Source organism: Zonotrichia albicollis, chromosome 22, assembly GCF_047830755.1.
Source record: "Zonotrichia albicollis isolate bZonAlb1 chromosome 22, bZonAlb1.hap1, whole genome shotgun sequence".
Classification (NCBI taxonomy): Eukaryota; Metazoa; Chordata; class Aves; order Passeriformes; family Passerellidae; genus Zonotrichia; species Zonotrichia albicollis.
The window spans coordinates 6,443,723-6,468,986 of NC_133840.1; the positions used below are offsets into that span (position 1 = coordinate 6,443,723).

The 25,264-nt window shown below is 47.4% G+C and overlaps 2 protein-coding genes across 4 annotated transcripts; both read right to left on the reverse strand.

Moving 5' to 3' along the window:
- Window positions 1-273: 273 nt before the first annotated feature.
- On the reverse strand, window positions 274-16,081 carry ORAI2 (ORAI calcium release-activated calcium modulator 2). 3 transcript variants are annotated; one of them, XM_005493872.4, is made up of 4 exons: window positions 14,144-16,081; window positions 11,791-11,836; window positions 8,745-8,985; window positions 274-2,787 (listed from the first exon to the last, which is right to left on the reverse strand). In XM_005493872.4, the coding sequence occupies exons 3-4, from the start codon at window positions 8,970-8,972 to the stop codon at window positions 2,242-2,244; spliced, it is 774 nt and encodes a 257-aa protein (XP_005493929.1). In that variant the 5' UTR covers window positions 8,973-8,985; window positions 11,791-11,836; window positions 14,144-16,081; the 3' UTR covers window positions 274-2,241. The 3 variants fall into 3 exon arrangements, with proteins under 3 accessions (XP_005493929.1, XP_005493928.1, XP_005493930.1); XM_005493871.4 differs by lacking the exon at window positions 14,144-16,081 and adding an exon at window positions 13,497-13,681; XM_005493873.4 differs by lacking the exon at window positions 14,144-16,081 and adding an exon at window positions 13,357-13,681.
- Window positions 16,082-16,228: 147 nt separating this feature from the next.
- PRKRIP1 (PRKR interacting protein 1) lies at window positions 16,229-24,861 on the reverse strand. The gene is made up of 6 exons (XM_074557142.1): window positions 24,701-24,861; window positions 23,289-23,367; window positions 21,768-21,868; window positions 20,938-21,023; window positions 19,209-19,276; window positions 16,229-16,971 (listed from the first exon to the last, which is right to left on the reverse strand). The coding sequence occupies exons 1-6, from the start codon at window positions 24,818-24,820 to the stop codon at window positions 16,853-16,855; spliced, it is 573 nt and encodes a 190-aa protein (XP_074413243.1). The 5' UTR covers window positions 24,821-24,861; the 3' UTR covers window positions 16,229-16,852.
- Window positions 24,862-25,264: the final 403 nt, after the last annotated feature.

The window sequence follows — 25,264 nt, forward strand, 5'->3', positions numbered from 1 at the left end:
AATGAATGATCTGACTGTTTCCAGACAAGCTGAATTGCTTTTGCAGCACCGTATGCACAGAGGGAAGCTGTTTAAAAAGATATTGCAAAAATGATGCAATACTTTCCTTGACAGCCCCTCAGCACACAAGGTCCTGCTATCACTGATATTAAAGGAGAGTGCAAAGTACAGATGAGAGATTCATCCCATCTGGTCTGGCTCTGGCCTCTCAACAGAAATTCTGTTGGTAGAGGAGCTGACACGTGTAGCACTTGGCAGAGAACCCAACTCTGATTCTGTTGTATAAACCTTTAAATTTTTATTATGGTAAAAAGAGGAGGGAGAGAGGGGAGAGTCCTGGGGAGTTCATATGAATATCATGACCACCCCACTTCCTGGAGGACACTCCTTGTTTTTTGCATATGCACATGAGTACAGATTAGTCATTTAGCACACAAAGACTATTTTCTTTGCTGCACATCAGCCAATATGGTACATGCCAACTGCAGCAAGAACAGCAGATGAAAGCCACAGACACAGTGCTAAGCAACTTGTTCAGCAATGCTCACATTCCCATGTAAACAAGAGAGATGAGAGGTGGTTTCCCAAGGCCCTTGACAGAGGGGAATATTGGGATAGGCCCACCCTGCTCCCCTGGGGTTTGCATGTCCTGTCCCTTCTGGGAAGCTGACATGCATTACACTGCCTCAAACCCCAGTGGAGTAAGGGCCCAGGGTTAAATAGAACATTATAAACATCCTTAATGATTTCAGAAACCTATAAGGCCTCAGAGACTCTGAAACTGAAGTTTTGGAGTGCAGAGGAGGAAACTAGCACAGGATCAGGGCCAAGAAAATGTGCTTATGCTTCTTGCAGCCCTGTGTGTCAGAAAGCCTGACTTTCCCTTAAAAGAGCTGATGATTGCAAAACACTCTTTTCTCTCCACAAAGTTACCCAAAATAATAAAATCAGTTTTCTTTTTTACAGAAGTTTTCACCCACGAGGATGCTGTGGAATTAACAAGCTTCCCTTGCAAAGCAACACATGCAAGTGTCATTGTCTCAGCTGCTGAAAAAAGAAATGAGCTCAAAGGAAAGGGATAGCTCTTTAATGGCACACAGCATTCCTGCCAGATCCAGCTCCATCAGGCTCGCCAGGACAGCTCCAGGTTCCACCAGAGGACTCGTCTGCTTTGGTGAAGGGAGAAGGAAGCGTTCATTTCTGACAGATAAATGCCACAGCCAATTAAAAAAAGAAAAAAACCAAACCCCCAAATGATGAAATAACACAGGCCTCGGCTTGTTCTCCCCAGCAAACCAGGCAAAAGGCATTGCAGCAATGCACAAATGAAGAAGACACAGTGGCAGATTTCTACAGTACTTGCTGTCACTCCTTTACCTCCTTGAAACTTGCTTTGTTAGTCCTTCAAAGTCTTGTCTCATTAAATTCCCTGTCACTGTTCTGTTTTAGGAATGTCCTTGTAAAATCTAAAACACCTGTAAGCCTTCCCTGGGCACTCCTGCCTGTTATTGGGAAAAACACGATCTTGGCACTTACTCAAGCTAAGGTGACAGATGCCACTGAAGAAAGTGTGAGAGAACTTCCCAGCTTCCTGCAATTCCAATTTCTACATCCCAAGCTGTAAAAATACAGTAAAGAACAGCAAAAAAAAAAAAAAAAAAAAAAAAAAAGAACATAAAAGCTAAGGCTGTTTTCTTTCTGGTTATGTATTTATAGAATACTTGCTTTGGAACAACGGTGATCAACATTCTCAGTTTCTGTTGTGCTTTCCTGGATGTCCTTGAGTCAGCTGCAGGTACCCACATTAATCAGCTCTGCTCTAGGAATGAGCTGCCAGTTAATTGTGGCTGCACTGACAGCCAGGGAGTTCTGACAGGTAAGACAGGTCCTACACACACACATACACACAGAGAGACCTTTGGGACAGCCGATGCAGTTTCACTTTTGGCAATGGAATATTGCATTTGTAAAAAATACAGATTTTTGGCTACCAATATTAAGGTAGATAAAGTTTTGACCTTGAACACCACGGCAGTGTCGACTTAAGTACCAAGTGTGTGGGACCAGAACCAGGGCAGAGCCCCCAGCACGTGGAACAGCACAAGAACCCACAGCTAGACATGGCAGGCAAGTAGCATTTACAGATTTAAGCCTCAAGAAAATCCATCCCTGGTGCGTCTCACCAAGCAGCAGACCAGGTTATTTTGCTCTCAGCCCTGGCTGAGCTGTGTGCAGGCTCTGTCACACCACCTGCATGCCTCTGTCATGCCCATCCAGCTGCACTTTCAGTTTGTGGAGCTCCTCGATCTCCCGGTTGTGCCGCTCCGTTTTGTGCCGCACCAAGGAGCGGTAGAAGTGGATGGTGAAGACGACAAAAATCAGACCCACAGGGACCATGATGATGGTGGACACCAGTGCTGACTGCCACCCTGCGTGGCTGCTGGGCTTCTCCACGTTGGTGGTCTCGTTTTTCAGGATGGAGCCCACTGGCAGGAATTTAATCCAGCACAGGAGCACGACTTCAGCGAGGAACAGGAGGATGCCCAGGACGGTGGAGAAGCCCCAGGCCAGCTCGATGTAGGGGTGCATGCGCTCGTGGGGGGACTCACTGATGGAGTTCAGGTTGTGGATGTTGCTCACAGCCTCCACGTTGGGCAGGATGCAGGTGCTGATGAGGAGGGCGAAGAGGTGAACGGCCACCAGCACCGTGGTGCAGGCGCTGAAGGCAATCAGCAGCATCTGGGGGTACTTGTACTGCACCTCCAGCTGCACCTCCACCATGGCCACCTGCGGAAGGAACAGAGAGCTTGTCAGCACCTGCTGGCTTTCCTTTCAAGGCTTTCAGCCAGAAAAGCATCTTGATTCAGGAAGAACAACTAAGGTCAAGTACACACTCCAGAGATTTTTTGGAATGGCAGCCCAGATGGATCACTGCTGTCACCCACGAGGACGCCTGTGCTGTGGCCCTTCTGAGAACGTGGTTTTCTCAAACAACACGTTTCTCCTTGCCACCACAGCCACAGGAACTGCCCCAAACCCAGCACACAACAGAAGGAGCTCATTAGATGCCACGTGGGGCTGAGAGTCAGCTAACAGCCTGCTATAAGGCACCATCACAGCTCTAGTGCCACTCCTTCCTTGCGGCTGCAGCACAGGAAGTTTCAACTTCAGGCGTGTAAAGAAAAGCAAAACCAAACAGATCCTCTGGCCAGTGGCCAGCCAGGTTTCACTGCCCACCATGGGAAGCACAAAAACTACAGCTTAAGTTAGCCCATAGTTAAAATAACTGCCTTCTATTCTCAGGACAGTTTGCATTTGTTTTTATAACAAATATTCCCAGATAAATAACTTTTAAGTTATTTATATCCTCAAATTTCTCCCTTGAGAGGTAATAACATGGTGATACACCCAGCAGAAGTGGTCAGCTACTGGCTTGTGGGTGTGCTCAGCAACTCAGGAGTCTCCTTCCCAAAACAAGAGCTATCCCACAGCAGGTCTCTAAAGCTATTTTTACTTTAATCAAATAAAGCTTAAGAAGCAGAATATGTGCAAGAGAGCAGGAGGCTCTTTTGAGATCAGAACTGGAGTCTGTTAACTGGTTTAGCTTAAGAATTTTTACAATTAAGCTACCTGTGAAGCAAACCAGCACTCTGTGTGGTGGCATCCCTGAAAAGAAGCACAAACTCTCTGCTAAAAGAACACACAAAAGCAATGGACAAGATTATCAAACATTTCTCTCTAGCAGCTGGCTTGCATCTGTAGCTGCACTTCATGATTGCAGAATTTAACTTTCTTGGCAGCAAGGAAAACCTCTGGTGATCCCAGCTGACCTGCTGCTCCAGCACAGCACAGCTTGCTGGAAAGAAGCCCCTCTAAAGAACATCATGAGAAGGCAAAGTTTCAAATATGCACTTGATTCTGGGACACAGAAGGATTTTGCAGAACTGACTCACAATTATGTTATCCAGACTTCACATGAGACTCCCCTGAGCAGCCATTTCATGCTCTGTATAATCACCTGCACCACTTGCTCTGGCATTACTTGTTCATAATATTATTTAAGCACTTGAAGATTAGGGGTATGCTCATGTTGTCCCTGCTGGAAGCCCTGAAAAGGATTAAAGGGAATGGAAACCAGCTGGCATGACTGCTGCCTTACCTGCATTTGCTCTGAAACCCATCAGATCACAGTCAAGTCTGAACACATTTACCAGCAAGCAAGATACAACATGTGTGGAAAATGGTCAGTCTCTGCAAGTCTGGATTTTATAGCTACATCAACTATTTAAGACATTAAAGACAGCAAAAATACTGTGACAGTCCTTGGGCATTCCCAGCCTTCTGTTCTGACCATGAGCATGTTGGGGTTTTACCTTTGTTTGTTTTTATCAGCTCCTGGCTGCAGTTTACAGTAGTAAACAATACATCAGTTCTTGTTGTATAGCAGAGAAAATCCCAACACAGGAATCCTTCACTATCAATTGCAAGGTCAATTGAAACAGAACAGATTTCACATTGCCTTGTGTATGTTCCCTTTGCAGTTCCCCTTATATTGATCTGAGAGGGAGGAGATCAGACTCATTCTCTGCTTCACTGTACAGTGAATTTGTGCAGCACTGTGCTTGCCAGTCACGCCCCATCAGCCAGGAAAAGCTGCAGGTACATTGTTCATTATGGGGTGCTGTAATACCCAGAGACACAGCTGAATGGGAATTGTACCTGCATGTCCAATTTATAGCTTTATATTAAAGCTGAAAGCCTGGCTGATGTCAACATATCAATTTCTGCTTGTTATCCTTCACATGAGCAGCACTTTTCAGCTAATTGGATGTTTCCTCCCAGACTAACCTATTCCCCAGGGCGAGCTTCAGCTGTGCAATGTGATGAATTTTTAACACTGACTGATGGCTCAGTAAGAGGTATTTTAGTGAAAAACACCAACAATCCAGATAGGGCAGCAAGGCAGAAAAGCAGCTCATTTAACCCAAACAAGCACTGAAAAGGTGAGTGAGCTCTTATTGCTCTACCCAGCACAGGCTGTCATGTCATTTCCTGACCAGGATAAGAGAAAGAGGACAAGCTGACATAACCCATTAAAAAAATCATTAAATAAGCTGTCTAGCCTGTAAAACTATTAATATGTCATGTTTGATACAATATTATACTCTTCCATGTAATAGTCCCCTTTATTTTAACCTCTTCCCAGAAGCAACTTTACAAGGCTGAGCTCTCTGCCAAGCTATGGAATATTTCAGCAAAGACTTGATTTTAAGCTTGAGAATAACCCAGCTGAACTCCAGAATTACAGGATCAGAGGCTCACAGCATTTTAGAATTAAACTGCAATTAAATTACATGCAATGATGGTGAGGTTTAGACCAGTATAGCTGAGACTGTCCACAACAAGGATGTTATTCATTTTGAGAAATTTAGACCAAGACAGATAATATCAAGCAAAAGGATGACAAATGGCTTAACATAAACCATGACACATTCACACAGATGGTTTGGCAGACTGTAAAAAACAACCACTCCAGTAGATCTGTAGGGGTTTTTGTTTTGTTTTAGTGTTTTTTTAATCAAACACACACCCTGTAGCAATTGGATAAGTATTGAGAAAATGGATTAGCAGTAATAGCTCTTATTTCCATCAGGAATATTATTAAGCAGGTTTCCTAAGCTCCCACTGAATTTCCTTTATTTGCAGCCTCCTTGGGGCAGATGCAGCTGCCTTACAGCCCACCTCCAAGCAGCCCTGGCACTGGAATGACCCACATCCTCCTGACCTGCCCCAGTGCTCTGCCAGAAATACCAGAGATGGTAACGAAGGTTTGCATTATTCTGCAGCCTGTCCAGAAGGAGCTGGATCAGAGCCATGGCCTGTTGATCAACTATCCATCAGCTCAAAATAATTTCAGCCAATATGAAGCTAGCTTGCATCAAACACACCGACAGGGAAGTAAATAAAGCAATAGCCAAGCCCTGGATGACATTTGTTTACGTAGTCAAATGCACTCCAGGCTTTGGGGAAGTTGTTTAATAGAATCACAGAATCGTTCTGACTGGAAAACACCTTTTAAAGATCACAGAGTCCAACCATTACACCAGCACTGCCAAGTCCACCACCAAACCATGTCCCCAAGTGCCACGTCTACACATATTTATCTCTAAATAACTTCTCTTCTTTCATCAATAGCCAGAGGTGTTCATATTAGAGAGTAAACATCCGTGTACGAAACTCCTGCATAGCTGTGGAGAAATAACCCAGGAGGAACAAACACCTCAGCTTTCTGATCAGCTGGAGAAATAAATAAAGAGAAATCTGTATTGCAAGAAATTCTACTTCTTAGTTACTGATTTCTATTTCTTACATTAGGCTGCTGAGCATAATCAACACTACTTACACCTGTGTATATTCAACTGCACTTTAAAGAGTTCAAAGAGAATGTAGAACCAGTGGTTAATTTTGTGTGTTTGCCAAGGACTTTCAGTAACTTTCTGCTGTAAGAGCTGAGAAAGCATGGTTTGTTTTCAGAGATGTGGTTCAGCCCTGCAGTGTGGGTGGGCAGCAAGCCCTGAGTCCCAGTGGTGCCAGTGACAGCACACCCCAGCAGGGACACTGTGGCACCATGCTGGTAGATCAGTCCCCAACAATGTTAATTTAATAATTGTGTTAAAGATGACACAGTTATTAGAACTTATTATTAGAACTCCAGTAACCAGAGGTACACAGGGCATGCAGGTGAGAGGCTTTTTAGAGTAAGAAAACTCCAGCATGAGAGAAGTCTACAGGAGAGCACCCAGTTTTTTCAAAAGAAGAGGGACTTTCTACCCCTGCAGCACACAAGTTTGGTGACAAACCAACACAGACTTTGTGAAAAGCTGTGAAGAGCATCTTTTGCACATAGCCACTGATTGGAGAGCAATGACAAAGCAACAGAGCACCCTGTCCCCACTCCAGCCTGCTCCCACTGAAACCCCCGCCTGCAGCTTTCCAGCTTCACTTTGGGTGGCCAACTTGTAATGTTATGGATGATTCATGGTCTGGGGGGCTGGGGGAGGAAAAATCAGGGGAAGAAGCTAAAATATAACTAGAGAGGAGATCTGGGAAGTTCCTGAGATCTGTCTTTCCCTCCCAGCTTCTGAGCTGCAGGATGAAACATCTCCACATCGTGTCTCACAGCACCCAGGCACTGCCCCCTGCCCCTCTGCTGCCAGACCTCGGGAGCAGCCAGACCTGCCCACTTCCTGAGCAGGAAACCTCCCCAGACTGGTTCCAACTCTCACTCACAGGGAGCAAAAGCTGAGGGGAGATAAAGGGGCTCACACAGCATGGTGGTGTTTTAATACACAGCTCAGACAGGCCTGAGCACTGGACCACTGACCGTCTCAGTGTTGTTTATTTGCTCACCCCTGACATGGTTCTGACCTATGCAAATCACTTCCAAATAACACCCAATGCTGTACAGGGGAAAGCAAGCTCCAGGGATCACTTCCAATAGGCAGCACTGACAAAAATACACCAGGTTTGGCTCCCTGCAGGCTGCAGAGCCCTCTGACACCAGGGCTGAGGCTCAGGGCCTCTTCTCACACCTCAGTGGCAGAACACGATCTCCCTGATCACGCTATGCAAACTTCACTTTGGCAGACTGTGACCAACCTCCACCTTATTTTAGACACTGTGACCTGAGAAAACACACAGAGAAATTAAAATAACGTTCAGGACCACAGCAGCCACAGGGGCCTGAAAGTGTTCCACACCCAAGAGCAGCCTTGCATGCATGAGGGCAGCAGCCTCGGGGCCAGAGGAGGTCCTGGATTGTTTAGCAATGCTGCTGGAGCCCTTAGGATCACTTGCAGTAGGGGATCAGTATTTTTAAAGGGCTGACTCGGGAGTGTGTGGGCTGGCTGTTAGACAGCTCATGTATCCCTGCTGCAGTGAGAGAGCCAGCCTCAAACTTTGCAGCAGCAGCCAAACAGAAGCCCCCAGGCAGATGCCTCCTGTTTCTTCAGGAAACAACTCCCTGCTCCTTCCCAGGAAGAAAACACTGATTAATAGTTGATCTGAGGCAACCCAAAAACCTTCACCATTCAAAAAGCTATGTAACACACATTACCTGTGAAAAATGCATATTTTATGATTGGCTTTTTGCAAATATTAAAATGAATATTATATGTGTTGTGTTAGAAAGTAAGGCTGTAATAATTCTCTTAAGTAGTGTGTTAAATATAGTTTTAGGTTATAATATAATGTTAAAATAGAAACTATGCTATGTAGGATACTTTTTTTCTAAAGAAAGGGAGATAGCTGTCACAGGACATCTAAATCCTTCAGAGAAAGGAGGATTGCCCCATTATCAGAAGAAACGAACTTCTTCCTGCCTCATTCAGGCTTGAAGGCACCGTTTAGGATTCAGAGGAAGAAGTTGACCAGAAGGAATCCTGTGTTTGAATGGAATTTATGCATAATGTATGAGATGGATGAATATGCAACAGGCTGTTGCTTTTAAGGGTTAATCCTCTGTTAAGGGTGTCCTTTTTCAGGCTTATGCTGGCCAGAAAAAGGTACCTGGACGTCCATAATTCTTTGTTTCTTTTGTCTCATATTGTCCTAATTCAAATTAGGACAATATATTAGGACAATATGAGACAATTACTCTAATTGCATTACTATTTTTATAACCATTTTATTACTATTCAACTTTTAAAAGTTTAAAACCAAGTGATTGGCGTTTTTCACATTACCATTGCAAATCCAGAGAGCAGAGCAGAGGTTCTGCTGGAGGCTTTCAGTTTGGCTCGGCTCAGGTACAGTTTTCTCCAGGACAGGGCTTGCACAGAGTGGTGGTTGGAGGTGACCAGCTCCAGGTAGCTCCTTCGGACCCAGTCCCGATAATCCATGCCCTTGGTGCCAGGCTCAGAGCAGCAGGCAGGAGTGGAAGGATCCACCGGAACGTTTAATTCAGTGCTCATGATGGGAGAAGTGCTGAGGGAACAAAAGAGTCACGTTCAGGAAGGGGGGTGGACAGGATGAGTATTAACTACTGGAAAAGCTGCAGTGGAACAAAGTTGCCCTTGGTCAGTGGAAAATGATGGACCAAATAGCATCACACTTGGAATTCAGAATGGAGAAAGGACCGCCCATAATTGCCAAAAGTGATCACGAGAACTAGGAAGGATTACAAAGGTACACTGGGCAACTATTTCAGCAGGGATTCAGGAGGGCTGCACACCATCTGGATTTTCATTTCAGAGCAGGCACCTCAACTTTGCCCTTTAATTCGTTCTCGCTCATAAAAAAATGTTTTATATAAATACACTTCACCCCCATCTTATCTTTGTTTTGATTTGACTGTTCATGTCCCAGTGCACCAAATGCACCTCCTTAGAGTATCAAACACCAGTTGAAGGAGTCACTTTTTGCTCTTTCTTTGGAAACCATTCCTCCTGGGTTACAATGTGGGGTGTAACCAAACTGAGTGTTCTATTCCCATCCACATTATTCCTGATGAACTGTTAATGGCCGCTTGCAGGAGCTGCAGGGTGCACACCCGACCCCCCAGGCTGCGAGCTGGCTGTTAGATAAGGGAAGGAGGCAAACCCTGCATTGCAGGGCGGTGTTTTATTGTGTTCACAAATTGCTTCACTCAGCCTGACAGCTACACCCAGCCCTGGGATCATCCCTGCCAATGGGCCACAATGGGCAGCTGGAAGGACCGAGGCCATGAAGGACTCCCCAGAATATCCCGTGACTCAGAGGATCAAATCATCATTCCATTGTGAAATTCCTCGCTCCGGGGGAGGTGCTGAACCTTCCTGCCTGCATCTGACAGTGTGTGATCTGGGGATATGAGCACCACCTCCACTGGACATGCAGGGGAGGATCTGAACTTCTACAGAACCAGATCATCCACAAGAACACTGCTTGTGAGAGAACTGCAACCATCACTGCAACCACTGCTTGATCAGACTACAGCCACCACCCTGACCCCCTTTGTGGGTTTAAGCCAGTTTTTCTGTAAAATTCCAATTCTGTATAATTCATCTACTGTAATCTTTCTATTAAACTGTAACTCCGACCTGAAGCCCGTCTCAAGGTATTTTTGTGGGTGATAATCTCTCCCCCTGGTTTATTTCAAACCAGCACATCAGTTTTTCTCAACTATTGCTCATCAAAGCCCAGTTTAGCTGGGCACAGTTCTCCCCTAATAATCACAGAACTGAATGCTGAGTAGAGTTAACAAATGAACTTCCCAAGCTTTTGCAGTGGGAAGTTAAATTTCCTGAGCTGCTCACACTCCGTTTATCAGGCACATCTGACCAAGAATCCTGTTCTCTTACTTCCACAGGTGGCTCTGAGCAGAGGGCAAGGAAAAGGCAATTCCAAACGGGAAAGCAAGCTGCTTCCAGGAAATTCCATCATCTTCAGATGGAAGGGATTACACTGAGAGATGTATGAAAGCAGCAAGAGTACTTCAGGTGGTGGAAGCTTTCAGCACCACGTCCCCAGGCTGCTGCCAAATGGCTCTGGTGATCCCCAGACACAGAACAACAGCCATGGAATGTTTTGTGCAAAAATTTCTCAACTCTGACACACATCTGAAACTAACTCAGCCTTCCAAGAAACAGAAACCACAATTCCTTGTCTAATCCCCTCACTCACAACTCTATCACTGAGCACTGAGGAGGTGGCAGACAAAGCAGAGCTGCACCTTCTGGCTATGAAACACTCACCAGCTCCCAGGAGGAGGAGATGCTGCCCAGAATCACACCTGGTGTGGCATTAATTAGTCCCAGCACCACCTCTCAAGGTCACAGGCACCTTGCAGCCCTGCCTGTGTCCCCCCATGTACAGGGGCCACGTGGGGACAGCTAATAAAGCCATGGCTGCTGGGAGATTGCAGAAGTGGCAAAGATCAAAAGACATCAACTGCCCACAACTCTGAATGCTGTTACTAAAAGGGAAGGAAGCTGTTTCAGGCACAATAACAAAGAATAGCAAATAAAGCACTGCAGGTCCAAGATTGTTCCTCCTGAACATGGGGGGGCTTTTAGGTTCCAATTCCCTCAGACATAACAAGGATGGCAGCACAGGAGGATTCCTGGGCAGGTTTTGACAAGGCCATTATTTCAGCCCCTGCAACACTCCAGGAAGGCTCCTGAACTGCTCAGGAATTTTCAAAATATTTAAAAGTAACAAAAAAAAAAACCCCAAACAAACAAAAAAGAAAGGCCCACTAGAATATTCATGCCATAATAAAAACAAGAAGAGAAACAATAACAGGGACAAACCTTCCTGCTTGATCTGTGTTTCCAGAAAAGGCAAGAATCACCTATTTTACAGATTAAAAAAGCCTCCTGGGAGGATTGGAGGAAGAAACAATCTGTGACCAGCAAAACTGTAAAGCTGTTTCCTGTGACAACATCCTGTGTGGGTCCTGCAATGTATAGCAGGGAGTGAATTCATCCCTTTGTCCCCAGCTGGGACACTGATGGCCTCTGCTCTGCCATTTAATTTCAGAAAATACTTAGGAACTTTCTATGTAGGAAACTTGACCCCTGGGACAAATTCCATTAAAAAGACAAATGAATTCAGAGGTTACAGAGAGAGGGCAAGAGAACCCAATCACATCTGCTTTTTCCCTTAGAAAAATAAGCTAAAAATACCACAAGGCTGAATTTTCTCTCTGGAGCGGCTCAAGAGATGTTCTCAAATAAGTAAACAGCTTCAGAATGAAATCCATAAACACAAATGTAACCCAAACAAGCAGTGCCAGGAAGTCAAACTCACCTTGCTGGCTATGGACATGGAGGGACTGGGTGGAGGGCTCCAAGGGCTGAAACACAAGACCAAAGAAGAATTTTACATGCTCTGTAGCTGGAGCAGTTTACTCTGGAAATACTTTTCAGCCTGTCATCTGCATCAGGGGAGGCTTATCCTGGAGATTTCACCTTCCTGCCTTGCAAAGTTAAAGGGTTAAGACACTTTTTCTTACAGAAATAACTATCCTACAGGGTTTGACTGCACAGGGCTGTTGAGCTCTGGATGGGGAATGAGGAATTCTCCAGGAAACCTTTTCCTGAGGCAGCCCTGACAAATTCCATCCCAGTTGTGTCTTCCCTGCACCACCGACGCATCTGACCCCACTTCATCTCGCACTGGGAGGACAGAAAGCTCTCTGTGATTGCTCCCTTATGTGGATTTTCTTAACCTGCCAAGCGCTGTCCTTTGGAAAAGGGAAAGCCTTTGCCTGCTCCCATCTCAGTGCCTGTGTGGGGATTTCTCCACAGCTGGGAATGAAGGCGACAGAGCGGGTCCCCCTCCCACCACTGCCGTGCTCAGGCACCACAGAGCGCTCTCTCTGCAGCACTGGCAGCTCCTCGGCCTGGTTTCAGATGCCAGCCCCCTGCTCAGTCCCAGCTTTCTGCCCCACACCCCCATACTGATCTGTGGGTTTGTGCCAGTCCCTTCCCTCCCATTGTTCAAGCCCCTGCAGGCCATGGCTAAGCTAAATCCCGAGCCCTGTTCCTTGACTCGGATGAGTTCCAGCCATCTTTGTCATGGGAAACCCCTTCCTATGTTCTCTTCTGGCTTGGGACTCCTCCAAGCAGCCCTGCTGGGGTGCAGAGCAGCCAGGCAGGGTGTGAACACCCCATAGGTGTGAGCACCACCCCTGTGGCAGCAGGGGATTACCTCCAGGCAGGATGGGACCCCCTGGTCCCACGGCCACAGCCGGGATCCTCCTCACAGGGCACCTCCCTCCCGCCACCCTCGGCACACGCTGGGCAGGAGGCGACCCCACACTGCCAGGATCTCCCCTCCAAAGCAGCCGCAGACAGGGCATCCCTCAGTACAGGATGAGACCCACTCCCAGCGAGGACCTTTCCCTCCAAAGGCAACCTGGACAGAGGGTCTTTCCTAGACAGGACACAACCTCCTACCACCGCATCCTGATCCAGCATCCCAAGGATCCTCCTCAGGCAGGACAGGACCCAACTCTTCAATCCCGTTCTCCAAAATCAGCCTGGCTCAGGGTCTTGTCCTGGAGGTGTCCCCCCACAGCGCTCCAGCGGGAGCATCCCTGTCCGGGTATATCCCAAAGGAACCTTCTGCATCCCACCTCCGAAGCACGGCCGGACAGGACGGACCCTTCCCGGTCACCCCGTCCCTCCAGGAGCAGGGGATTGTCCCCAGCCAGGCGGGACAAGGCGCCCACCCCAGCACCACCACCCCGCCCGGGCAGGACGGGGCGCGTCCCCCCCACACCGCCCTGGGCAGGGGAATCCCTGTTCGGGAGACTCAAACCAACTCCCCCCAGCACCCGGGCAGGACGAGACCCCTCCTCCCGGATCCCACCTCTGCAGGACGAGCCCGCCACCGCCCGAACACGCCTGAGGGGAAGCCGCCCGGTGCCCCAGAGCGCGGGCCCCGCTGGGGATGAGCTCCCTGCGGGCGGGATGCGGCCCCGGGGGCGGCGGGGGCGGGCCGTGTCTCACCGCGGTGCTGTCCGGGGGCCGTGCCGGGAGCCCCGGCAGAGGGACCGGGAGCGGAGCCGGGGCAGGATCGGGATCAGGATTGGGAGCGGGATCGGAGCCGGAGCCGCCTCCGCCGCTGCCACGGCAACGCCGGGCACCAGCCACGTGACCCGCAGGAAACGGGGGGCAGCGCCGCCACGCCCCCGCACGTGACCGATCGCTCATTGGCCCGCGGTGGGGCTGGCCACGCCCCCTCAGCGAATGGGGCGGGGCCTGGGAACGCGACCCCCGCCCTGCCGCAGCCGGCGCCCCCCGCCCCGCCCGCGGAACCGGGGCCGCGCTCGCCCCCTGCGCACACCGGGGAGCCCTTGGGGGTCTCACGAAACGGGGATGGACTGAGCGATTACAGGGAAAGAACATCCCTCCGGCACAGAGCCGTTCCCGCAGCGCTCGGGGGTCCCGCTGTGAGCATGCATCTGTAAGGGTAAAAAATGTCTGCGGTTCCCTAAGGTCGCAGTCGGGCTGAAAGCCACCCACTGGTAAAGGTGTTAGTGGGTCTGGACCTTGCGTTATCTCTAAATCTTGCCACAGAGAAGGTATTGGTGCAATGGGATGCAAATGTGCTTTTATTACAATTATTAATTATACAGCAAAAAGTCGCCACTTACATAAGTCAAAAGGCAGCGCTGCTCTGCCTCCGCCGGGCTGAGGCTCCTCCGGCTGAGCACAGGCTCCCTGCGAATCCCGACTGCTATCTCCCTGCACTCCTCCGCTATTGACTCAGCAGGAAATCCTGTATAAACCCATCAAAAGGATAGGGACAGCCTTATGGGAAAGAGAGGGAGTTCCTGCCCTGGAAATGAGATAAAGAAAATGCTGAAAGGCAGCACAATGGGTCAGCTTTATAACAGGGTAATCCCATCTTCCTGAATTCCATTCTGCCTGGGGGAGGGAACAAAGGAAAACAATTCTTAAACACCTAATAAAGAGACAGATACAAGTTATCCTGAGTGTGCTTTTCACCTCTGAGAGCAGGAACACCCCTGCTCGGTTTCAGCACAAACACTGCTGTCTCTCAGGCTCCCACATTTGCACAAACACATGTACAGAGCAACTTTAGCCCTTGAGGGTTAATCTCCACCAGAGAAAGGAGAGGGACTCCTCTAGAAAAGAACCCAGAGCACGAATTTAGTGTAAGCAGGTCAAACTCCTTGGCAGTTTCAAGCCTGTAAGTTATTACTGCTTTCTTGGTGCCCTATTTGGAATAGCAATCAGTTGTAGAGCTGTTCCTATTTTACTATGCACAGGAGCACTTCCCCTTTTCTACTCCACAGATGAGGTTTTCCCCGTTTTGAGGTCACATAGTATTTGCATTTTTATTCTAAAGGAAGAAACATCCCTTGAAACCTCCCTTTGAAGTGCTTTGTATTCTCAAACGAGCTCGTACTGCCACGAACAACCACAACAGAGTGTTTATGGGAATTCACAGCTACACCTACCAAATGCAGCTCCTACTGCTACACTCAGCCACCCCGGCGAGACAGAGCGTGAGGCAGATGCCACCTTCACCAACATGCTCCTTTTGCTGTTTATGGATTTCAAACTCAGCATTCCCAGAAAACACAGCATGAATAATTCAGCACGGGCATCTCAGGGAGGCAGGATGAGGCCACAAAACCTGAATTTGTTCAATCACCAAGACAAACTGGAGTTCACCTTCCTCATGGCTGAGGGAAGCGTGTTCTCACTCTGCTTAATGCAGAGCAGCACTCACTCAGCTCAAAGGCAGAACATTTTTATTTGTGAGACTCTCAGTTCTTTGCCCATAAAAAAACCCTTATGTTTTTGTGGCTCATCCTACAATATCCACAGGGTTTGCCTGCCCTAAGGAGGATTCATGTGAAGCAATGCTCATAACTAATCTCTCCACAGGGAAAATGGATCCTGCATCTGAATGGAACACTGCCACAACTTGCAGCACTGAGCAGAAAACAGTTCCATACAGATCTCCAACCTGGGGGGCAGCATATCCAAGTGAAGCCCTTGGATATGTACAGAGGAACTAAACACAAACACCACTTGCACTTGGTCACATCTGCTTCCCAGCCACCATGGTAATACCATGGAGAAGCCATTACATAAAGCCAGCTCAGACAAAATGCAGGATTTCTGGCAGCACTATCCAACAAAGGCGAAATCTAAAAAGAGATTCTCCCTTTTTACTGTTTTTGCTTAAAATAATTTGGCATTAACCAAGGCTTGAGAAGAAGTAGCACCGCATTCTGGATGCAAGGCTCTGGGATGAGCATGTCTGAAAGCCAGCAGGCACTTCTAATTAAAGATACACTGAAGAGACAAAAACCAGAGTTACAAGTAAAACCACCACTGCATATGCTTTAAGCACCAATAAGTAAATATATAGAGAGATGTTAAGATTCCTACCAGGGAATCCAAGGTGCAAAGCAGAGCGCTCAAGCAGAGAGAAAGGCAGCTGTCATCACAGGAAACTGAGCACAAGCAAAATGATTCCATTCCAAGCCTTTCTGACACAGGATTTGGAGGCTTTACACACAATCTTTGGGAAAAGGTATTGTTCCAATTCAAAAGCAAAAAGTAACATGCAGCTTACACCTTTTTCCATATTTTCATGTGTGCCACATCACTTGATCTCTTTGTCCCTTCCTGCAGCACTGCAGCATCTCTTTTATTTTACTGAAATCCTCTTCCAAAAAGAAAAATAGAAGACAGAACAATCCAACACATCCCTTTTATTAATTTAGAAAACATGGAAGAAAAGCAATAGGGAAAGTTTTAGCATTAAAAAAGGGATCCAGATTAAAAATCTATAGAACTTGTCTAGCAACATAAACTGATTTCTTTGGGTTAGAGATGACCCCATACAAAACCCCAAATGCAGAACACTCACAGTGCAGGAGAGTCTGGCTACAGACCACTTTTCTACTTCAGGTTAAACTCTTCCCCTAGATTCATGTATCCCACTGCTACCAGCTTCAAGATAAGTAGAATACGTAGCCTTCACAGTAATATTTCCCTTAAATGGTAATAGTTATGTTTTAGCTTTCAGACAGAAAAAACACTCTGGGCCATTTCAGAAAGAACTCTAGGGTCATAGAGACTTATGGCTGACTCTTTAGAGCAAACTTAGAGCAGACTGCACAGCAGTTATACAAGCAATTAAGAAAAAATCTCTTATTTGGCATTTCTCTATCATTTTCTCTCAGGCCTGTGACGTGAAGGCCATGCCCCGCTAAGCAGATGTAACGTACGCCAATGGGTTCTGCTTGGCTGAGATGAAAGATTTTCATGCTCCTGAATAAAAAGCAATGAACAGTGTTTCCAGCTGTCCCTGGAAGGCCTCATCCTCTTCCCATCACAAAACTTGGCTCTTCAGCATCATCTTCCTTCTCTTCCTCCTCCTTGCTATCCTCTTCTTCGTCATCCTCGCTGCTGCCTTGCTCTTGGGATTGCCCAGGTTCTACAAACACAAACAGGATGAATGGATGGATGAGCTGCTCCCACCTGGCTTCCTTGTCAAGCATTTCACAGCAAAACATTCTCAGGTGCTCAGCAAATGTGGATTAGGTCAGGCTAATTAGCACACAGGGTAACATATTCCCCTGTGTCTCCCTTGTTAAGCATCTCACAACTAAGCAGTCCCAGATACTCAGGGAACACAAATCAGGTTCTATTAATTCTACCAAGTGATGAGGAGCTCAGAATATCAAATTCTCCCTTGGGGAATTCCCTAATCTCCAGTACCAAGTCCATCATTAAACAGCTCCACCTCCTCTGGAACATTATTTCTTTCTAACAGAGGCAGTCAAACACTGAGGTGATGATTATTTCATTCCCAATCTCACCTCTGCAGGCTGGGATGAACTTTGAAGGATCCCACACAGCACTGGGAAGCCACAGTGTATTCCTACAACCTATCCAAGTTCACAGGAACTCCACGAGGTGCCATAAACTTTTACAGACTGTTTGCTATACTGTCTGTACAGAAACTCATGAAGATATGCCTAAGGTTAATAAGGGTCACAGAAAACTTGTGAAGTCTGCTAAGAAAACAGGACACATCTACTAGAAATTAAATAACCGATAACAAAAATTAGGAATGGCATAAAGGCCACTTTTCTGCTCTCTCCTGCTCCTGAAGCCCAGTCACACTCTGTGTCCTGACCAGTTCATGCAGGATTTAGGATCAGTGGTCTGATGCCACCGCGTGGTGAAGTGCTGAACTTTGAGCGTTTACTGGGAGTTTGCTCATCAACAGCTGACCTCGTTCAGTGCCAACCCTTATTCTTTATGTTTTTACTATAACAAAGATGAAACATGGCAAGTCAGAGGTTTAATTTACTCGTTCAAAAAGGAAGACAAATGTTTGCCTGCTATATCCAACAAATACATTTTAATCAATTTGGAAAAACTCTCAGATCACAACCCAGGGCACACAAAACTAAAAAAAGCTGTTCTCAGTTGACTAAAAAGGGCTAAGAGAGAACTCCTCTCCCCCTTGATATTATTATTTTACATATAGAACTCTTTTACACAGACTCTAAAGAGTTAAGAACTATTACAAAGACCAGGGAGTTTGGATTCTCTCTTTCAGGAACTTGTGCCAAACAAAACCACTCCTGGCCCACAACGGGTACAGGGCAATCCCACACCTCAGTGCCAGTCCCCGATCCAGCTCTCCTCTCTCCCAGCCACTCCCTAAGGGATGGGTATTCTGTTTGTTCACTCAAAATGAACAAATGTTGACTCATACTTAAATTCTCCTCCCAGTTACAATTCATAAACGAGTAGCTTAAAAAAATAAAATAAAATAACAAGACCAAAACAAAACACCCAAAAAATTCACTCTGCTACATTCACTTGCTGTCACAAGTAAAATTAACCTAACAATTTGTCCTCCCATGTTTACATGAGAGGCTGGCAGTGGTTCAGCTGAAACAGATCCAATTCTGAAAAGCAAAGCACAAATAAGGTAGAACTGTCAGGCAAGCCACTGTTCCAGCAGAATTACCAGAAACTGCTGTAACTTTAACATTAACCATTTGCATGCTAATTCACAAGGGACAACTGTTTAAAAGAGTAAGCCAAAATATACTCACTGAAAAGTAGCAACAAGTATGCAAAAGTTTGAGCAGTTACACTGACATTGCTGAACGTTAATGTTGCAGAAGAACAGAAGCAGTTAGGTTTTTCACCTTTATTTCAATGAAATAAAATAGTCCTGTGGAACAGATAGTACTAAGGTGGCTCAATTTCTTACACACAAAATTATAACTTTGCTGCCCAAGTTCTGCGTTTTTTCCACCTGTTTTCCCATACACATTCAAAATATACTTTAAAAAAGCACAGCCTTGAACAATCCTGCCTTTCTGAACCTCAGGTGAGGCTCTGAATCTGCAGTTCATCAGAATAGCTGGGGCAAAATATCCACAAACTCAGATTCCAGAGTTTGCTGTCCAAAATTCCCCCTAATAAATGGAAAATATTCACAAACAGCCAAGTTATTTGTAAGATTAAATCTCAACATAGATGGCTTTCAAAGAGGATTTTGAAACATCAGCTAAAATAACAAGCTTAAGGCTCAGGCTTTAATCCATGTATTGAGAATGCTTGGGATGGGGGGTGGAACAAAACCTTCTAAGCTTCAGTGAGGGAACAGAACCAAGGCCTGAGAAAAGTAAACTAAATTTCACTGACCTTTTTCCTGCTTCTTTTGTTCAAGTTTATTTTTCTTAGCTTGCAGTTTCTTCTCTTTTAACTTCTGGCTATAAAGCAAAGAGAAAAGACTCTCTGGCAAATCCAATGTTGTAAAGCTTCTGCACATTCATGCACTGATAAAGGACATATTACAGACATCCTGGAAAAGCTGATTTCAGAAGAGAAGTTCAATTTAAATTTGACCTCAACTGAAAATTCAGCAAGAGCAAATTTAGCATGTGATCAAGAGAAACTTTTCTATGTTGTTTTCAGATTAATGGATTTTTTAAAGCCTTTCATGACTCCACTGCAACCAGAACTATGATACACAAGAATCTCCAAGAACACAGATGGAACAAGAATGAAACTGCCCCCACATTTTATCTACCTAGGCTAATAAACACAAAAAGAAAATGGTGTTAAAACCCAGACTGCAGAAACTGAACACTGGGGGAAAAAACCACCAGTAATACATACTTCAATTGAAGAAAATCAAAATAGTGCAGTATGCTCTGACCTTCCTGTTTGGCTGTGCTTTCTCAGGATGTCAGGCCCTAGCAGTAGCACTGGGGGTAAGAAGGAATTTCAATTCATACAACCCAGCTCTCTTTGCCCAGCAAAGGCAACCTGGGAACTTAATGTCAGATACAGGCAGAGCACCCTGACATTCACACGCTCCTCTCTCAGCAACATAACTGAATTCTCTTTAAACAGAGAGCCAGGAACTGAACCTGTTGGGTGAGGACAGAGAAGGGTGCTGAGGGAAATGAGAGGGGCTCCTGCAGGGCAAAGTCACACCATTAGAGCATGGCAGGGGGACATGGAGGTGTTGGTGTTTAGGCAGCATCTGCTGTTGGAACAGTTGTTCTCCCTCTCAGCCAGGGAAGAGGCAGCAGGCCAGATCTGGCTTGCTGGCCATCTGTTGGACCACATTAAATTAAACTAAGATGGCAACAGTGTTTGTGTTGTGCACTTTAGTGTTAACATGGCAGTGAGCCACTTTGCACAGGCCTTTCCACAGCAACTCAGCCACAGCATGCAAAACAGCAAGGGAGAGGCTGCTCAGAGTCAGACCCTGGCAAAGAGCAGAGGCACGATTCCCTGCTTTTTCTGAAACTTAACCTGGACACAGAGAGTGGGATTTCAATTCTTGTGTCACTGCACTACAAAGGTCAGTCTATTTCTTGAGAGCATCAATCTTGTGTTTCATTTTGTCTAAAATTTAAGGGAAATGTGAATTTAATATTTTTTTAGTATTTCCACCTAACTTATTAGACTTGGCCTGCCAGACATTTCAAAGGGGTAGGCAGAAGCAGCCTACCCATGAAGCAGCACCCAGTTTTGCACTGAAAATGCTTGGTACCAAATTATTCAGACACAAACTCAAGTCAGATATAGACACAAACCTTTCCTGACACTGTTTAAACAAATATGCAGCAAGGCATGTTGCAGTCAAGACCACAGTGTCAGCAAAAGCAGCTCAACCAGTCCAAAGTTATCCTGCAAGCAATGGCACGGAAAAGAAACCACCCCAGCAAAGCCTGTCAGGTTTACAGCTACCTTTGGAAACCAAACATTGACATTGACAAATTTAATTTCCACAGCCAGACTTCCCAGCTGATAGATGCAGACACAGAATGACAGTGTTTATCCAGAGCATGCAGCTACAGATGAGGCACAGGGAGTGAGGGTTTCCATGTCAAGCCTCCTGGGAAAGATCTGCCCTTACCGCTTCCTTCTGCGTTTTGCTGTTTGCTCTTCTGCAATCATCTTATTCCTCTCCAGTTTCTTCTGGAATTCCTCATCTAGTCTTTGCTGTAATTGATCACATGTCATACTTTGGTCACAATCTAAATTAAAATACTTATTTTAAAAGTCATGTCCTTTTAGGGAGAAGTCTTTTAGCAAAATACAGAAGGGAGCTCTGCCAGATTTTGCCTGGCTTCTTTATACAAAGCCACGTTCCTAGGGATGGCTCCTGTACAGACAGCATTTTTAACCTGCAACCTGAGCCAAACATTGGAACCTTCTGAGGGAGGAATCCTCACCAGAGCAGATGAGGGAGGCTGGGCTTCTGCCCTAATTAACGTTTCAGTAAAAACAAATGAATAATTGGAGACACAAACATTAACATACGGACTCATCTCGGCCAAGAGAGAGTATATCAATAGTGTTTTCTAAAACAGGGGGCATTCTACTCAATCAGGACTTAAAAGAAACATCTGAACTCTGTGCACAGGCACTCACTTTGTTTCTATCTGTGCAAGGCAGTGTTATTAAGGATTTCTAGCTTTTAAAGCATTTTCAAGTCAGCCTGAGAACACACACATTCCCATGAGGCCTTACAGCGTGCCAGGACCCCAGGGAACACAGGAGATGGAGCACGTCTGACACAAAGCACCAAATGTTTCAGTAGTGACACAGACACCACAGATCACACACTCCTACAGACTCCTCTGACAAGGGAATTATTTGTACATGACTTTCAAAGAAAACACAGATTTGCAAAGAACAACAAATAGCTGAGGGGAGGGGGGAGTTATAAAGAGCTGTGCTGACCTTCTCAGCCATGGCATCCATGAAATCTTGCCTCTGGTACTCTCGCCGACGGAGGTGCCGGTACACGTGGAACTCCCCGCTGCCAGCCCCGGCACTGGAACCTGCAACAAGGAGAGCTCAGTCTGCAGGAAAGGAGGTAAATAAATGTTCACAAATCACTGCAGCTGTGTGAGAAATGGTGTCTAGTGCAATACAGCACAGCTGGACACTGAGGAATGGGACACAGGAATGGGCACTGCCAGATGAAAATCTACCAACAGCACACGGAGTGTGTCACCATTTTAAACTCAGCTCACAAGCAAAAGCAGAGTGAGCTGCAAACCCACACACTTACGGGTCACTGCAGGTCCTACAATTACCCCCCTGGAGAGCCCACCCTGCACATCAAGGCAGGCAAAGAACTGGAGATGAAATGCACTCCACAGTCTCTTACAGGCAGAGGTGAGCTACAATACCCTGCTGATGCTGCCTCCCACTAATTTTCAGCACTTCTCAACATAAAATAAAGGTCAACAGAAAGGTGGTAAAAGGTGATCTTGTACTTTCCCATGCAAGACACATCCACTGACAGTTTTCAACTGTTTCTTCATAAATTAAACTCCTACAGCTCTCTCAGCTTGCATGCTGAAGCTTTGCAGGAGCTTTAAGCATCGTGCTCCACTCTCTTCCCCCATCTCCCGAGCCCTTTCTCAAGGGAAAGCACAGGAATACAAACCTCAAAGAAAACACCCAATTAAAACCCAGCAGCTGGGACTGCAACAGGGGTGCTCTTGATACCAACAGAGTCCCAGCATGTCAGGTACTCCCAGAAAAACAAGACAATTCACTCAAGCACACAGCAGAACTATTTGAAAAAGCCATGGGAGAATTACTATAAGCAGATTTTATTCAGAAGCATATAAAAACTTGAGTCCAAGATCAATTATTCTGTAATAAGAACAGGTCAACCTCTAGAAAGGATGGAGGTCTCAAAGGAAGACAGAACTTCTACATGCAGGCAGTTTATACCACAGCAGCTCCATTTAATCCCTGCAGGCAGAAGTAAAGTGTACACAGAGCACTTGGGTCAGGTCCTGGCACAGCTGCCAGCTCCCTACCTGAGCACACACACTCACACCTGCTGCATGTGCCTGCTCCTCACAGCCTGAGATTCGGGCTCAAAGCAGTCCAAAGAAGGACTTCACACTGCCAATCTTCCAGAGCACTCTCAGATCCATGGAGGGGACAGATTTACTCATCATCATTTACTTGTCATCACCAGAGCAGCAGCTTATTGCACTGCAGGCAGCCCACGTGCTGCAGTGCCACAGGCTTTGTTCTCTCTGCATTCTGACAGCCAGCAAAAAAGTGGAATCAGAGAACCGAATAAAACTTGAAAAATCAACTCTCAAAGCACATTTCACACCTCTTTTCTCCAGCAAAATGAGCAGCAGAAAACCACCTCTGTCCTTCCCTGCTACACATTTTTTTAAGTTAATTTTAAGGCTGATACCAGAGTTATCTGAAGAATAGAATCTTTACCCATGACATCTCTAACGAACTCCGGGGGAGGTCGAGGCGCCCATTCATTCAGTTTTTCAGGAATTGGTACAGTCTTTTCCTGCAAGAACAAACCAAGCAGCCATCAGTATCTTCCAGGAGCAAAGTCTGCAATTTTAACACTTTGTTGAAAGGCGGGATACATCTGACAACAGCCTCTTCCACCAACTGACAGATCTCAGAAGGAGCACAGCTGCAGCAATTTCTTCATGCACAGGGATCAGGAGCAGGCAGAAGAGGAGAATCAGAAGGGATCATCTCTGTCCCTCACATTCAGGCCTGCAGGTCAACAAACCCCAGGAGGATTAGGAGTGTCTGTGCCTCTTTTCAGCACGGGAGCTAGAAGGAAGCATGTCAGCACCTCCAAGCAGTCACAGGAACTGGTGTAATGCCACTATCAGCAGTCTGGGAAATGATGAAAGGTGTCTGAGCACCTTCCATGCCAGAGCTAGAGGACAGGGAGAGCAGGGGAGGGAGAACACATGGTGCAAGGTCAGAGGAAGAACGTGCTGCAGGGAAGTCTCAGCCTGCTCCAGCACACACAGAGCAGGGGGTGAGAGCCTCCTCCTGGCAAAAACCTCCTCAGGAAAGGATCAAATCACCCAGTTAGAGGACCAGGGTCATGCTCCCACACATTAAAGGCAGTGGATAGAGGAAAGCGGATAGAGGAAAGACCACCGGGCAGAGCACCGAGGGGCCCCTGTGTTCCCAGAGAAGCATGTTTCTCCTCACAGCATCCCACAAAAGACGGGTCTTTCTCCCTTCACAGCAATACAGGGTGTGGGGGGGTCGGTCCCGCTCCCCTTGGGGACCCGGCAAGGAGCAAGGGGGCGTGTGTCGATCCCGTCATGGAACCGGGAAAGAAAAGGGGGGGTTGGCTGGTCCCTCTCTCCTCACAGACCCCCGGGAGGAGGTGGCGGTTCCTCTTCCCTCAAGGACACGGAGAGGAGAGGGGGGAGGCTGGTCCCACTCCCCCTCACGGACCCCGGAGGAAGGGAAAGGGGGTGTGAGTCCCTGTTCTCTCACAGAGCCAGAGCTCGGGTCCCGGCGTCCTTCTCCCCTCACAGACACCGAGAGGGTCTCAGTGTCCCTCTCACCTCACAGACACCGAGGGCGGCGGGTTCGGTGTCCCTCTGCCCTCACAGACCCAGGAGGTGGTTGGGGTGGGGGTCTCTGTGTCCCTCTACCCCTCACAGACACCGAGAGGACCTCGGAGTCCCTCTCACCTCACAGACACTGAGGGTGGGGGGCTCGGTGTCCCTCTGCCCTCACAGACCCAGGGGGTGGTTGGGGTGGGGGTCTCGGTGTCTGTCTCCCCTCACGGACCCCGCGGGGATCTCGGCGTCCCTTTCCTCTCCCGCCGCCCCGGGCCGTGCCCCGGCGGGTGCCCTCACCGGGTTCCTCATGAGGCGCTCGAGGCGGAGGCGCTGCTCCTCGGCCGCGCTCCTGGGGATGACGAGCGGCTGCGGCTCCTTGCGGGGCCGGGGCGGCCGCGGGGCCGAGGGCGCCGCCATGTTCCGGCCCTGGCCGCGCCCCGCCCCCCGTGACGTCACGGCGCGCGACGCGGGCGGCCCCGTCATGGCGGGTGCGGTGAGGGCCGGCTAGGGGTGGGGTTCTATGAGGGACACCCGTGTGAGGGAGCTACGGAAATGGGTCCGTGAGGGGACAGGGACACCGAGGAAACACCTCTGGGGTCATAGAACCCAACTTCTGCCCTGTCACCACCCTGTCAATCAGAGCACTGAGTGCTAAAAGTCGTTTCTGAGCACCTTCAGGGACAATGAGTTCACCACCTCACTAGGAAGCCCGTGCCAATATCTGATCCCCCTTTCTGTGAATAAATTCCCCCTCCTAATGTCCATACCCTGCAGCCTGGACGGAGGCTGAAGGCAGAGTCACCAAGCTGTATAGTTGGAAGGGCCCTCTGTAGATTACCCAGCCCAAAGCCCCTGGCAAGG